At 44.9% G+C, this 13,693-nt stretch overlaps 1 protein-coding gene across 1 annotated transcript in view; it reads right to left on the bottom strand.

The window, feature by feature from the left end:
- Positions 1-12,175, bottom strand: part of LOC126297845 (O-acyltransferase like protein) — a 359,960-nt gene extending 347,785 nt beyond the window's left edge. Inside the window, exon 1 of the mRNA XM_049989097.1 lies at positions 12,039-12,175. Coding sequence (XP_049845054.1) covers positions 12,039-12,174 — 136 coding nt within the window. The 5' untranslated portion in view covers position 12,175. The remainder of the gene's footprint in view (positions 1-12,038) is intronic.
- Between the last annotated feature and the right edge of the window lie 1,518 nt (positions 12,176-13,693).

The following is a 13,693-nucleotide window of genomic DNA, read 5'->3' as shown; positions in this document are numbered from 1 at the left end:
CAAGTGATTTGTCATTTTTACTCCACGGCCGGATTCTGAAGCTTAAAGCTCCATCATCAGGTGGCACCAAATAATCAAAAAAATGTGAAAGTATAGCGGTCGGGCCAGTCAGTCACGGGGGATCAAACCCAAGCGTGGGAGGTCAGGCACAGAAATTGGAATCCCGCCCCCCTAGACAACCGAGAAGGAAGCCCTTGTTTACAGACATGTTGCCAACCTCTCGAGTACGCTGTAGAAGTTTCGCTGGGAAGCCCTTGCACATCTTCTATACAGTCTCGACCCCTCCCCACGAGATTTCCATGTTTTAGGAGCCCTGAAAGACAGTCTTGGCCGTCTATTTGCTTCGGACGAAAAGATGTACGTCTGTGTACTATAATGGATTCGTAGACAACCGCAGACCTGTTGTCCACGAAGACACAGATCATCTTATCTCACAGTAGGATAATTGTATTAACTGTTATGGCGATTACGTTTGAAATACTAAACAGTTTACTTACTTTTTCCATGAGTCTCGTTTTCTGCTTACAGGAGTTGCCATACGTCAACGGGGACAGATGAAAATGTGTGCCCCGACCGGGATCTCCTGCTTACATGGTGGACGCTCTATCCATCTGAGCCACCGAGGACACAGAAGACAGTGCGACTGCAGGGATTTATCTCTGGCACGCCTCCCGCGAAACCCACATTCTCAACGTATTGACCCGCACTACATTCGTAGTGCCCCCGCCCATTATACTCATTACTCGCGGCGCGTTGCCGATTCCCGTAAGAGTTCGGGCACTATTTGTGCATTCGCATAGAAGAAGAATCGGCAACGCGCTGCGAGTAATGAGTATAATGGGAGGGGTTACTACGAGTGTAGTGTGCGACAATACGTTGAGAATACGGATTTCGCGGGAGGCGTGCCAGAGATAAATCCCTGCAGTCGCGCTATCTTCTGTGTCCTCGGTGGCTCAGATGGATAGAGCGTCTGCCATGTAAGCAGGAGATCCCGGGTTTTCATCTGTCCCCGTTGACGTATGTCAACGCTTGTAATTAGCTAAGGGTTTTCATTTAATTGTAATTCCATTCTAACGAGCTGCTTCGTCACCGATGGTATTTGTTCCGAAAGAACAGATATCATCTTAGTAAATATATATTCTCGTTTTCATTTGACTGCCATTTCAAGATACATTTAATTTGAGGTTAACGAAGTTCATATCCCCCAACAAACTTACATCACGTACTAGCCAGCTATTTCGGAATTTTTCTAGAAGGTCTAAAATATAGTCACTGGAAATTTCTTTTTAAAATGATTCCTAATACTTTTTGACTTCTAATGTGACAATGAAATCCAGTCGTAGCCCAATCTTAGAAAACGGACGAAAACGGGAATGCGAAATTTAGACAGGAGAAGAAGACCACATTAGTGCTCAGTATTTTGCATTATTGAACTACTAGAAAAATAAGGAACTCAAGAATATCGTGTTTGCTGCACGAACCTACGGTGCCCATTTTCGGTGACGTGGAAAGCGGGGAAGAACAGGAGTGTTTGCAGAAAAGTGCGTCTTCCACTCAGGGAGATTGACGGAAAACAAATGACGTGGAAACCTTGTAGCAGATGAAGGAGCGTGACGATGGTGGGGTTCTTCTCTCTGGCGGTTAATAACTCCTAACGACAGCTACAGGACTGCTAATGGATTCGTGACCATCATTCTATCAAATACATCCAAGTCAAGCTACGCTGACATTCTAGGTCTCTAGAAAGCTTCTCAACATGAGCGCCTTCCACAGACATTCAAATTAACGACATTCCTATCGACTATTAAACATCTTAGTCAAAGAAGAAACGTTGACAACGAAGTCGAAGATCACTCTATAGAGTTTCACGGCCGTTACACAAGTGATAAATAATGAGAAACGATGAAAATGATGTAAGTAGTGTAAGTGGACGTCACCCTACCCTTCACCCTTCACCCATACTTACCTGAGCATATAGTCGTCATTTACTATGCATGATCTGAGAACTGGCATGATTGGCGTGTGAGAAAATACTTAACCATTTGTTTAAACGAAAAAATATGCGCATTTGAATGTACCTATCCCATTAGTGTAAGCTAAGATCCAAGTCTCCAAACTGAGCCCATGGTACACCAGATCAGCACCTAATTGTGCTAGTTGGACTAGCTTATCACAGACCGGGTTTTCATAAGGTTATTGATACCTATCTCATCCTTATTACTCAACAAGGACGTAGTTTCCGCGTGGAAAACACACACTCCAAGCGAGGTGGCGCAGTGGTCCAAATCCGAATCGGGTCATACAGATTTAGGTTTCCCGCGATTTCCCTAAACCGCTACAGGCAAATGCTGGGATGGATCCTTTGAAAGGGCGCGGCCTATTTCCTTGCCCATCCTTGACACATTCCGAGCTTGTGCTCCGTCTCTAATGACCTCGATGATAGGAATTTATTCCTGAAACGTTTCGTGCCTCTTTATCAGTAAATTTTGGTGGCTGAAGTGGATATTTTTATTGTTAATCAATTACAGACAGTAACATTCTTATCATTTTCGTTTTCGTCTTACAATGGATCAGTCTAAATTATAAGCACTATTTTAAGTCGCTGTACCCTATGTTCCAGCCAGGGGATTTCGTTAGGGAAGAATAACGCTCAGAGCAGCTACTTATAAGCCATAATTTCTCCAGGTTTATTCTCATTGTCTATAAGTCTAGAGCATGTGGGAGGCAGTGAGTGTTACGTTTCATTTCAGAACTTACCATAACGTTTGTGAATCAGGTTTCATTTACACAAAGGTCACTCTCTGAAAAGCTAATTAAAAATAATTTCAGCAGACACTCACACGTTACTGTCATTACATCATGTGTCAAATATATAATTACAAAAACATCTTGCAAAACTCTGAAAGTACTCTCAACGAAATTGGAAGCAGTCTTCTCCATTTGTCTAGTAGTGACAATAGTAAAAAGACCTGCTTTACCAGCGAACATCATCCTATTCTTCCCAAATAAAATTTGAAAGACTAACAGTTTGTTTACCACGTATGTAATAACAGGGTCATGTAGGAGTTTACCGAAATTCGGAATTTTCGAATGCAAGTAGTGCCGAAGCTGATTAAGCTTGCACTTAATCCTCAGACGTGCCCATTTTTGTTATTACGCCTTGAGGTTTAACTACCACAGAACATTCGTGGCTGACTTATTTCATACTATTGTTTCTCAGCTCACTTAGAGTATTACCTTTTTGAATGAGTATTTAGTAGAGCATGCTAAGATTTATGTTTTGCGCTTCCCATTTTTCAATATTTACTTATATTTTGTAGCTACTGTAATTTTGGCTGTAATGCCATGGGGCTGAATGAACAAGTGGGACTCTGCCACTGCAATCGACTACTCTGTATTACACCGGATTCACTTATAGGTAACGAATGAGTATGGTTTCCTTAGACGATTCGCGTATCCTTTGCTCTGTGCGTTTTCCAATTTGCTTTACTCGTCCATCCATCCAGAATTTGGGTTTACGTGGTTTCACTAAATTTCTTTAGGTAAATACCAGGTTTGATCCTCTGAAAGGTCATTTCCAATTGCCTTCCCCAATCTGAGTTTGTTTTCCGTCTCTAAGGACCTCACCGTCGACAGGACGTTCAACCTTCCTTTGTTTTACTTGAGCGTAACCAACAGCTGATTCAACAAAAATCTGATTAAGAGTGAAGGTCAATAAATTAGAGTACAGGTGTAGGTCAGGCTAAAAATGACGGTTATATTTGCCGGTTAATGAAATTTCATCTGTTTAAACAAATAACAGACCAAACTGAGTGCTGACCAACTTCCCTCTCTGAGAACTGGGCTTTCGGGGAAGGTTGTAGAGAGTACGTCTTAACACAAGCAATGCATTCTTCTCCATTTTCTTAAAAAAAAAAGTTACACTACAGAACTTCCAACGTTTAAAAGATGATGGCTCCAACGGACATCACAGGTAAACCTATTTTTAAGTTAGGGACTCTCTTTGCGAAAAATCAGCTACAGACGAGGTCACAGATAATACATCAATACTGGCGTTGAAGATATTGTATTAAGTAAGGTAAGAGCTGTGTCCAAAATCAAGTGTAATAAACAGGGAAAAGTTTCAATAGTGGGCGCAAAAGGGCAAGGGCTTGGAGGAACTTGACACATAGAAGAACTACATTGTTGCAGGACATTATAATCGGAAAGAGGTACATAATCGACGGCATAACAGTATATTGCGGGATGTGGGAGACCACAGAGTGGATGTTAGCATATGCATTCATGTTTAGCGCAGAGGCTGGTGTAGCGAGGAGGTTCAGGTAATGATGTGGGAGAACAAGAAAAACCTGGAAATAGAAGGACTAAAATAAACAGTATTTTTCATAACACTCTGGGGTGTGGAAAGACTTAAATAAACAACTCATATTCTCATCCTACCGCTGTCTAGAGTACAACAAATAACATTTGTCAGCCGGCCGGAGTGGCCGAGCAGTTCTAGGCTCTTCAGTCTGGAACCACGCGACCGCTACGGTCGCAGGTTCGAATCCTGCCTCGGGCATGGATGTGTGTGATGTCCTTAGGTTTGTTAGGTTTAAGTAGTTCTAAGTTCTAGGGGACTGATGACCTAAGTCCCATAGTGCTCAGAGCCATGTAAACCATTTTGAACATCTGTCATCAATTCACGAATGAAAGCTGTAGGAGTCCTTTGTCAGCATATTTCTGCCTCTGCACTAACAACAGTTGTTTCCCGGTTATCCTAACGTGAATCTTACTCAATTTCCTTGCGGGAATACTATATCTCCGGACACTCTGGATACCCCCAGTTAATCCACACAGGTAAGAAACCAAATCTGATAAAAAATTTCACAGGAATACATCAAATGTATCCGCAATTGCAAATATGGACAACCATCAGCTGTGGAATGGAATGACGACAATGAAAGTTTGTGCGGACCGAGACTCGAACCCTGATTTCCGGCTTATCACGAGCGGTCGCCTTACCATTAGGCTATCTGATCACGACTCGCAGCCAGAACCAAACATCCTTATGTCGTCAACCATGTGTCTACAATCCGTATTCGTACATTCATTATGTACATTCAGCCCAGGTGAGCCACTTTACTTGAAAGTCGCTTGCTCGGTATCAGAGGATAAATACGGCATTACAGTGTTTGTGTTATTCCAAAGTACGATGCAATGTTGCTTTGGACATGCATGCATCGTAATTCGGAATAACACAGGCTCTGCAATGCCGTCTTTATCCGCCGACACCGGCAAAGCAACTCTCAAGTAAAATGTCTTGCTTGTACGGGAATATACATAATGGATGTACGAGCACAGGTTGTGGACACATGGTTGACGACATATGTAAATTTGGTTCTTGTACTGATGGTTTCCCATACTCACAGTTGCAAATACATTTAATGCATTTCGTAACAGTTATAGTCACCGAAGTAGCTCAGAATAGCACGGACACTACAATATTGTCCTCTCAGGAATGGGTTGTTCGAGAATGCGTAAGCAATTTTTTTTCTGAAACTTTCGTAACTTTTTCCAAGGAATCGCCATCAATTACTTATCCTGCTTTTTGATAAATCTGAGGAGTCATTCGATTTTCCATAGCTTCATATAAAAACTAAACTAAACTTCCTGCGAACAGGCCTTGAAGGCTCAATGGCACCGACCGGCCGCCGTGTCATCCTTAGAGCACAGGCGTTACTGAATGCGGATATGGAGGTGCATGTGGTCAGCACACCGCTCTCCCGGCCGAATGTTAGTTTACGAGACCAGAGCCGCTACTTCTCAATCAAATAGCTCCTCAGTTTGCCTCATAAGGGCTGAGTGCATCCCGCTTGCCAACAGCGCTCGGTAGACCGGATGGTCACACACCCAATGCTAGACCAGCCCGACAGTGGTTAACTTCGGTGATCTGATGGGAACCTATGTTACCACTGCGGCAAATCCGTTGGCCACAGCTTCGTATAGTTAAATTAAAATATTTTATTCGCTGTAAGAGAGTCCCACAGAGTTTGCATCAAAATAGTAGCCAGTTATGTTCCGCGTATGTACATCATGTTGGTTGGTTGGTTTGGGGGGATTAAAGGGACCAGACTTGCATCATGCTCAATCTATTGACATACAGGAATAAAACTAGACGAAAGTAGTTCACTATAGAGTCTTCAGATCTAATGAAATAAAGCATCTGTATAAATAATAGGATCATAGGCAAGAAGTACCCTGATTAACATAATACTTACTTTTACACTTTTTGCCAAAGTAATTATTATGTTTATCAGGGTGTTGATATTTCTTGTCTGTGCTAATAATTCCAACAGACTTCCACCAAGTGCAACTCAAGTTTCAAGTTCGGAGCGTTTCGTGATTGTGAATACCCTGCATGTTGTGTTGCACAGTCACGAGTATTGCCTGACAGGATTAGCTGAGTATGTGGAGCGCTTGCGAACACGAGAGGCATGACTTACTTACTAAGACGTCGCACCGTCACATCACGGACTTCAGACGCTTTTCCACTGTGAGCTTTGCTAAAGGAGAGATCACCTTAAATTTCCACATAACCTTCTGCTAGTTATACGAACTTTGCGAAAGTAGAGATCGTCGCACACATCAGCCAAAGCATTTGCTACTTTATCAGCATACACGGTGATTCAAAATTCACGTTACAGGCTTCTATGGGCTGTAGACGGGGACTTAAAGGAAGAAGTTTTGGTAAGGAATTCATGTCCAGAAATGTACCGTTTGGATGTAAAATCAGTTTGGGGGTCGGATCATTTTCATATCTATCGCATCACGCTACTCAAACAGCCTAGACAATGAGCTATGATCTATATACTGTAGGACACATGATCGTACAAATGCACAAAAAGGGCTTGAAATGTTGTGTGATGTGTTGGTGTCTGTGAGGGTACCTGTTTTGGTATAGTTGTGCTGCCTCTCGACCGTTTCCATCCCATTGGCCGTACACAAACGCCATCTCGGCTTGTTCCCGACATGAACACGGAGCCATTCTGTTGCTTACAGTACGCTAGGTCAATCACACAGCCTGCAACACACAAGCAACACACGGCACGTGGTCAGAGGAACTTTCATTTGTCAGCGCCATCTACAGTGAGAAGGATGCATTTCCGGACACATGGTCATAGGACCTCTTTTCCTCCATTTCCAGTCAGGAATCCGTCCCTGCAGTTTGTCGGTTTTATTAATGTGCACCCTCTATACAGGGTGATTCCATGATGACGTTACAAACTTTCTAGGATGATGGAGAACGATAAATGTATCAATTTGAGATAAGAGTCTCTCTACCAGAAACGAACGAGTCGAAAGTTATAAGCGAAAACCGTTCTGATACTTCTGACAGTGGAATACATGTACCAGTATTGTTAAGATAAGAGTCTCTCTACCAGAAACGAACGAGTCGAAAGTTATAAGCGAAAACCGTTCTGATACTTCTGACAGTGGAATACATGTACCAGTATTGTTGTTGCTAAGACTGTAGGGTAGGAAACTATCAGAGGTGGTAAAATGAACCAAAACAAGAAAGAATGTCCAGTAAACATGGGCCCAAAAACGCATACCTTAAGAGTTTTCATAACTTCTCAGGTATACATTTTCAAGCCCGTGTTTACTGACAATGTTTTCCTTGTTTTGGTTCATTTTACCACCTCTGATAGTTTCCTACCCTACAATCGTCCAGGTACCCTCACAGACACCAACACATCACACAACATTTCAAGCCCTTTTCGTGCGCCGGCCGTTGTGGCCGAGTGGTTCTAGGCGCTACAGTCTGGAAACGCGCGACCGCTACTGTCGCAGGTTCGAATCCTGCCTCGGGTATGGATGTTTGTGATGTCCTTAGGTTAGTTAGGTTTAAGTAGTTCTAAGTTCTAGGGGACTGATGATCTCAGAAGTTAAGTCCCATAGTGTTTAGAGGCATTTGAACCATTTGAACCTTTTTGTGCGTTTGTACGATCATGGGTCCTTACAGACAGAAGAACGTGCAGGGAGGCGGTGGACTGCGCGTACATCACATTTGGAGGACCAGGTTCAACAGGATAATGAGACGAAGCCTAATACAAGCTGCTGTGTCGTCCGATCAAGAGACAGCCAGGGTAAAGGCACCACAGGCGCAAATATGCGAGCTGGTGCTAGTTCTGCAGAGACTCGCCACTTGCGCGAGATCCACCAGCGCCACGGGTAGTTTTGAGGGTGAAGGTATCTACTTCGCCTCGGCCAATAGCCAGCCGGGTACAATCCGCCAATGATCGGACGACAACGCACGGAAGTCTACTCAGAAGATGGAAGAGCAGCTCTTGCCCACTTGGTTGTAGATCATCGTCCAGGGCTGACTTGGACAGGGAATGGTGTTTAGTGAACTCCTAGAAGTGAACACGCTTGTTGTAAATTGCATTTGCTATGTACTGTGAAGTTTACCTACGATTATTTGCATTTAGCCATCGAGGACCCTTTTTGTGTTATATTACAACCAGTGTTGCAGGCTTCATTATTGAACAAGTCACAAAGATAAGTAAACATTTTAACTCAGTTGTGTGACTTTGTTACTAATTTGCTGGAGTGTTGTAGAAACTTCGTTCTTCTATCCTGTTACCTGACCCAGAGGTATAGCTGTGTCATAGTGGCCGGCACAAATTGTCTTAGCGGTGTACTGCACCAGAAGGCGTTTCACGAACTCACAGACTCGGCCTACCGCAACAACAGTGGCAACAGGCCTCCCCAACAATAGCGACGAGGCATTTAGAAAACTGGCGACGAAAGTTTAGAAAACAACCTACAGGCAAGTGGCCCACCAACACGGTGTAACTCAAAGTACAATGTGTGTATCCTGCACGACAACGATTCCTATTCCTATCACCGGCAAACCCGTGGAGGTCACTTTGAACACCTATTGTAACGTGGATGAGATGCAGATCTTTACTGTGTTCCGAGATGATTTGTTGTTGTTACACTCACAACCCATTTCCGGACACATGTTTGTAAGATCTCTTTTCCTCCATTTCCAATAGGAAGTCCGTCCCAGCAGTTTGTCGGTTTCGTAAATGTTAATCCTGTATACGGTAAATACATTTACAAGCGCCATCCCCTACAACTTTGACTCTCTGTAGCACATTAGATGACATTTCAGGACATGGTTGCCTATGAAAAACTTGATCTACTAACTCCAATCTAGCGGGTGATCAAAAAGTCAGTATAGATTTGAAAAATGAATAAATCACTGAATAATGTAGATAGAGAGGTACAAATTGACACACATGCTTGGAATGACATGGGGTTTTATTAGGACCAAAAAAATACAAAAGTTCAAAAAATGTCCGACAGATGGCGCTTCATCTGATCAGAATAGCAATAATCAGCATAACAAAGTAAGCCAAAGCAAAGATGATGTTCTTTACAGGAAATGCTCAATATGTCCACCCTCATTCCTCAACAATAGCTGTAGCCGAGGAATAATGTTGTGAACAGCGCTGTAAAGCATGTCCGGAGTTATGATGAGACATTGGCGTCGGATGTTGTCTTTCAGCATCCCTAGAGATGTCGGTCGATCACGATACACTTGCGACTTCAGGTAATCTCAAAGCCAATAATCGCACGGACTGAGGTCTGGGGACCTTGGAGGCCAAGCACGACGAAAGTGGCGGCTGAGCACACGATTAACCATACGACGCGCGCAAGAGATCTTTTACGCATCTAGCAATATGGGGTGGTTCTAATACAGGGTGTTACAAAAAGGTACGGCCAAACTTTCAGGAAACATTCATCACACACAAAGAAAGAAAATATGTTATGTGGAAAAGTGTCCGGAAACGCTTACTTTCCATGTTAGAGCTCATTTTATTACTTCTCTTCAAATCAAATTAATCATGGAATGGAAACACACAGTAACAGAACGTGCCACCATGACTTCAAACACTTTGTTACAGGAAATGTTCAAAATGTCCTCCGTTAATGAGCATACATGCATCCACCCTCCGTCGCATGGAATCCCTGCTGCGCTGATGCAGCCCTGGAGAATGGCGTATTGTATCACAGCCGTCCACAATACGAGCACGAAGAGTCTCTATATTTGGTACCGGGATTGCGTAGACAAGTGCTTTCAAATGCCCCCATAAATGAAAGTCAAGAGGGTTGAGGTCAGGAGAGCGTGGAGGCCATGGAATTGGTCCGCCTCTACCAATCCATCGGTTACCGAATCTGTTGTTGAGAAGCGTACGAACACTTCGACTCAAATGTGCAGAATCTCCATCGTGCATGAAGCACATGTTGTGTCGTACTTGTAAAGGCACATGTTCTAGCAGCACAGGTAGAGTATCCCGTATGAAATCATGGCAGTGAATTGAGGAAGTACAGTACCTACTGACGAAGCTAAAATGAGCTCTAACATGGAAATTAAGCGTTTCCGGACACATGTCCACATAACATCTTTTCTTTATTTGTGTGTCAGGAATGTTTCCCGAAAGTTTGGCCGTACCTTTTTGTAACACCCTGTATAACCCCATGTCATTTCAAGCATGTGTCTCAATTTTTACCTCTCTATCTACATTTTTCCGTGGTTTATTAAGCTTTCAAATGTATACTGACTTTTTGATCACCCGGTACAACCTCTAGAAGAGTGTAACACGAATTGTGAAACAGCCTGTATATCGGGGTGGGAGTCCGTATTACAAAGTTCCGCACGTGGTCAGAAAGTTGGATAAAATCCGAGAGTGTCGTAAATCGATCTAATTAAAGGACACTTGTGGTGTCGGTAGCACAGATAGCTGAAGAGAATGGCGCGGCTTAGTTGAGAACTTCTACAAACCAAACATCTCACTGGAGACTTCGCAAGAAGACCTCAACGTCGGAAAGTGATTCGACCACAGAGTTCGAGGACTCTGAGTCAGGGTTGTAGAGAGCATGTTGCGAAACGTTAGAATCTACATCTACATTTATACTCCGCAAGCCATCCAACGGTGTGTGGCGGAGGGCACTTTACGTGCCACTGTCATTATCTCCCTTTTCTGTTCCAGTCGCGTATGGTTCGCGGGAAGAACGACTCCGTGCGCGCTCGAATCTCTCTACTTTTACATTCGTGATCTCCTCGGGAGGTATAAGTAGGGGGAAGCAATATAATCGATACCTCATCCAGAAACGCACCCTCTCCAAACCTGGCGAGCAAGCTATACCGCGATGCAGAGCGCCTCTCTTGCAGAGTCTGCCACTGGAGTTTGCTCAGCATCTCCGTAACGCTATCACGGTACCAAATAACCCTGTGACGAAACGCGCCGCTCTTCTTTGGATCTTCTCAAATGGTTCAAATGCCTCTGAGAACTATGGGACTTAACTACTGTGGTCATCAATTCCCTAGAACTTAGAACTACTTAATCCTAACTAACCTAAGGACATCACACACAGCCATGCCCGAGACAAGATACGAACCAGCGACCGTAGCAGTCGCGCGGCTCCGGACTGCGCGCCTAGAACCGCTAGACCACCGCGGCCGGCTTGGATCTTCTCTATCTCCTCCGTCAACCCGATCTGGTACGGATCCCACACTGGTGAGCAATACTCAAGTATAGGTCGAAAGAGTGTTTTATAAGCCACCTCCTTTGTAGATGGACTACATTTTCTAAGGACTCTCCCAATGAATCTCAACCTGGAACCCGCCTTACCAACAATTAATTTTATATGATCATTCCGCTTGAAATCGTTCCGCACACATACTCCCAGATATTTTACAGAAGTAACTGCTACCAGTGTTTGTTCCGCTATCATATAATCATACAATAAAGGATCCTTCTTTCTATGTATTTGTCCATGTTAAGGGTCAGTTGCCACTCTCTGCACCCAGTACCTATCCACTGCACATCTTCCTGCATTTCGCTACAATTTTATAATGCTGCAACTTCTCTGTATACTACAGCATCATCCGCGAAAAGCCGCATGGAACTTCCGACACTATCAGAGGGTAGAAGAGCCAGAGGGTGGAGATGTGGAGCTAGTGGCGGCGGGCGAGGTGTGTTTACCGTGCGGGCAGCGCCTGCTGGGGCAGGCGGGCAGCGTGGGCGCGGCATCGCTCCACCAGCTGGAGCTGGCGTTGGGCGGCGAGGCGGCCAGCAGCGGAAGGGCCAGAGCCAGCAGCGGCACCAGCGACGGCAGCATCGCGACTGCCGGGCCGCCGGCGCTCCCCGGCCCAGCCGGAGTGGGGGCGGGGGCGGAGAAAGTGATGCCATCAGGGGGGAGCCGGCCGCACGGGCCATCGGTGACGCAACGCGCGCGCCCAAACACGCCTCTCCGTACGCGCGCGCTCCTTAAATGTCACCAACCGCGCGCTCCTATCAGTCTGGAACGCGTGAAAGGTGGCAGGAAGTCGTTACAAAATTTACCACGTCGCGGACGCCGACGCTCTATTTGACGGGGGTGGTGAGATTGCTTTATATTCGAGCTATGCCCTTCTGGACAGTATGCTAATCGTCCCTGGTGGAACGCCTCGGGAATGGAGTTCCCAGTGTGAAAGTCGACGTCTCGGTAATGCGGAAGGTGACAACTTTCTTGACTCCTAGATCTGATGATGGTGATGATGACAACGACGACGACGATGATGATGTTTGGTTTGTGGGGCGCTCAACACCGCGGTCATCAGTCAGCATCCTAAGTCCCAATTTTAACACAGTCCAATTTTTACACAATCCAATGTAGCCACTGTCACGAATTATGATGAAATGATGAAGGCAACACAAACATCCAGTCCCCGGGCACAGCAAAAATCCCAGTTTCTAGATTATATTAGCAATGAACGGCCCCCGAGAAATACACTACCGGCAATTAAAATTGCTACACCAAGAAGAAATGCAGATGATTAAACGGGTATTCATTGGACAAATATATTATACTGGAACTGACATGTGATTACATTTGCACGTAATTAGGGTGCATAGATCCTGAGAAATCAGTACCCAGAACAACCACCACTGGCCGCAATAACGGCCTTGATATGCCTGGGCATTGAGCCAAACAGAGCTTGGATGGCGTGTACAGGTACAGCTGCCCATGCAGCTTCAACACGATTCCACAGTTCATCAAGACTAATGACTGGCGTATTGTGACGAGCTAGTTGCTCGGTCACCATTGACCAGACGTTTTCAGTTGGTGAGAGATCTGGAGAATGTGCTGGCCAGGGCAGTAGTCGAACAGTTTCTGTGTCCAGAAAGGCCCGTACATGATCTGCAACATGCGGTCGTGCATTATCCTGCTGAAATATAGGGTTTCGCAGGCATCGAATCAACGTTAGAGCCACGGGTCGTAACACATCTGAAATGTAACGTACACTGTTCAAAGTACCGTCAATGCGAACAAGAGGTGACCGAGAAGTGTAACCAATGGCACCCAATGCCATCACGACGGGTGATACGCCAGTATAGTGATGACGAATACACGCTTCCAATGTGCGTTCAATGCGATGTCGACAAACACGGATGCGACCATCATGATGCTGTAAACAGAACCTGGACTCATCCGAAAAAATGACGTTTTGCCATTCGTGCTCCCAGGTTCGTCGTTGAGTACACCATCGCAGGCGCTCCTGTCTGTGTTGCAGCGTCAGTGGTAACCGCAGCCATGGTCTCCGAGCTGATAGTCGATGCTGTTGCAAACTTCGTCGAACTGTTCGTGCAGATGGTTG

Source organism: Schistocerca gregaria, chromosome X, assembly GCF_023897955.1.
Source record: "Schistocerca gregaria isolate iqSchGreg1 chromosome X, iqSchGreg1.2, whole genome shotgun sequence".
NCBI classification, from domain to species: Eukaryota; Metazoa; Arthropoda; class Insecta; order Orthoptera; family Acrididae; genus Schistocerca; species Schistocerca gregaria.
The sequence above is the reverse complement of the archived record's forward strand: the minus strand, read 5'-3'. Positions and strand labels throughout refer to the sequence as shown.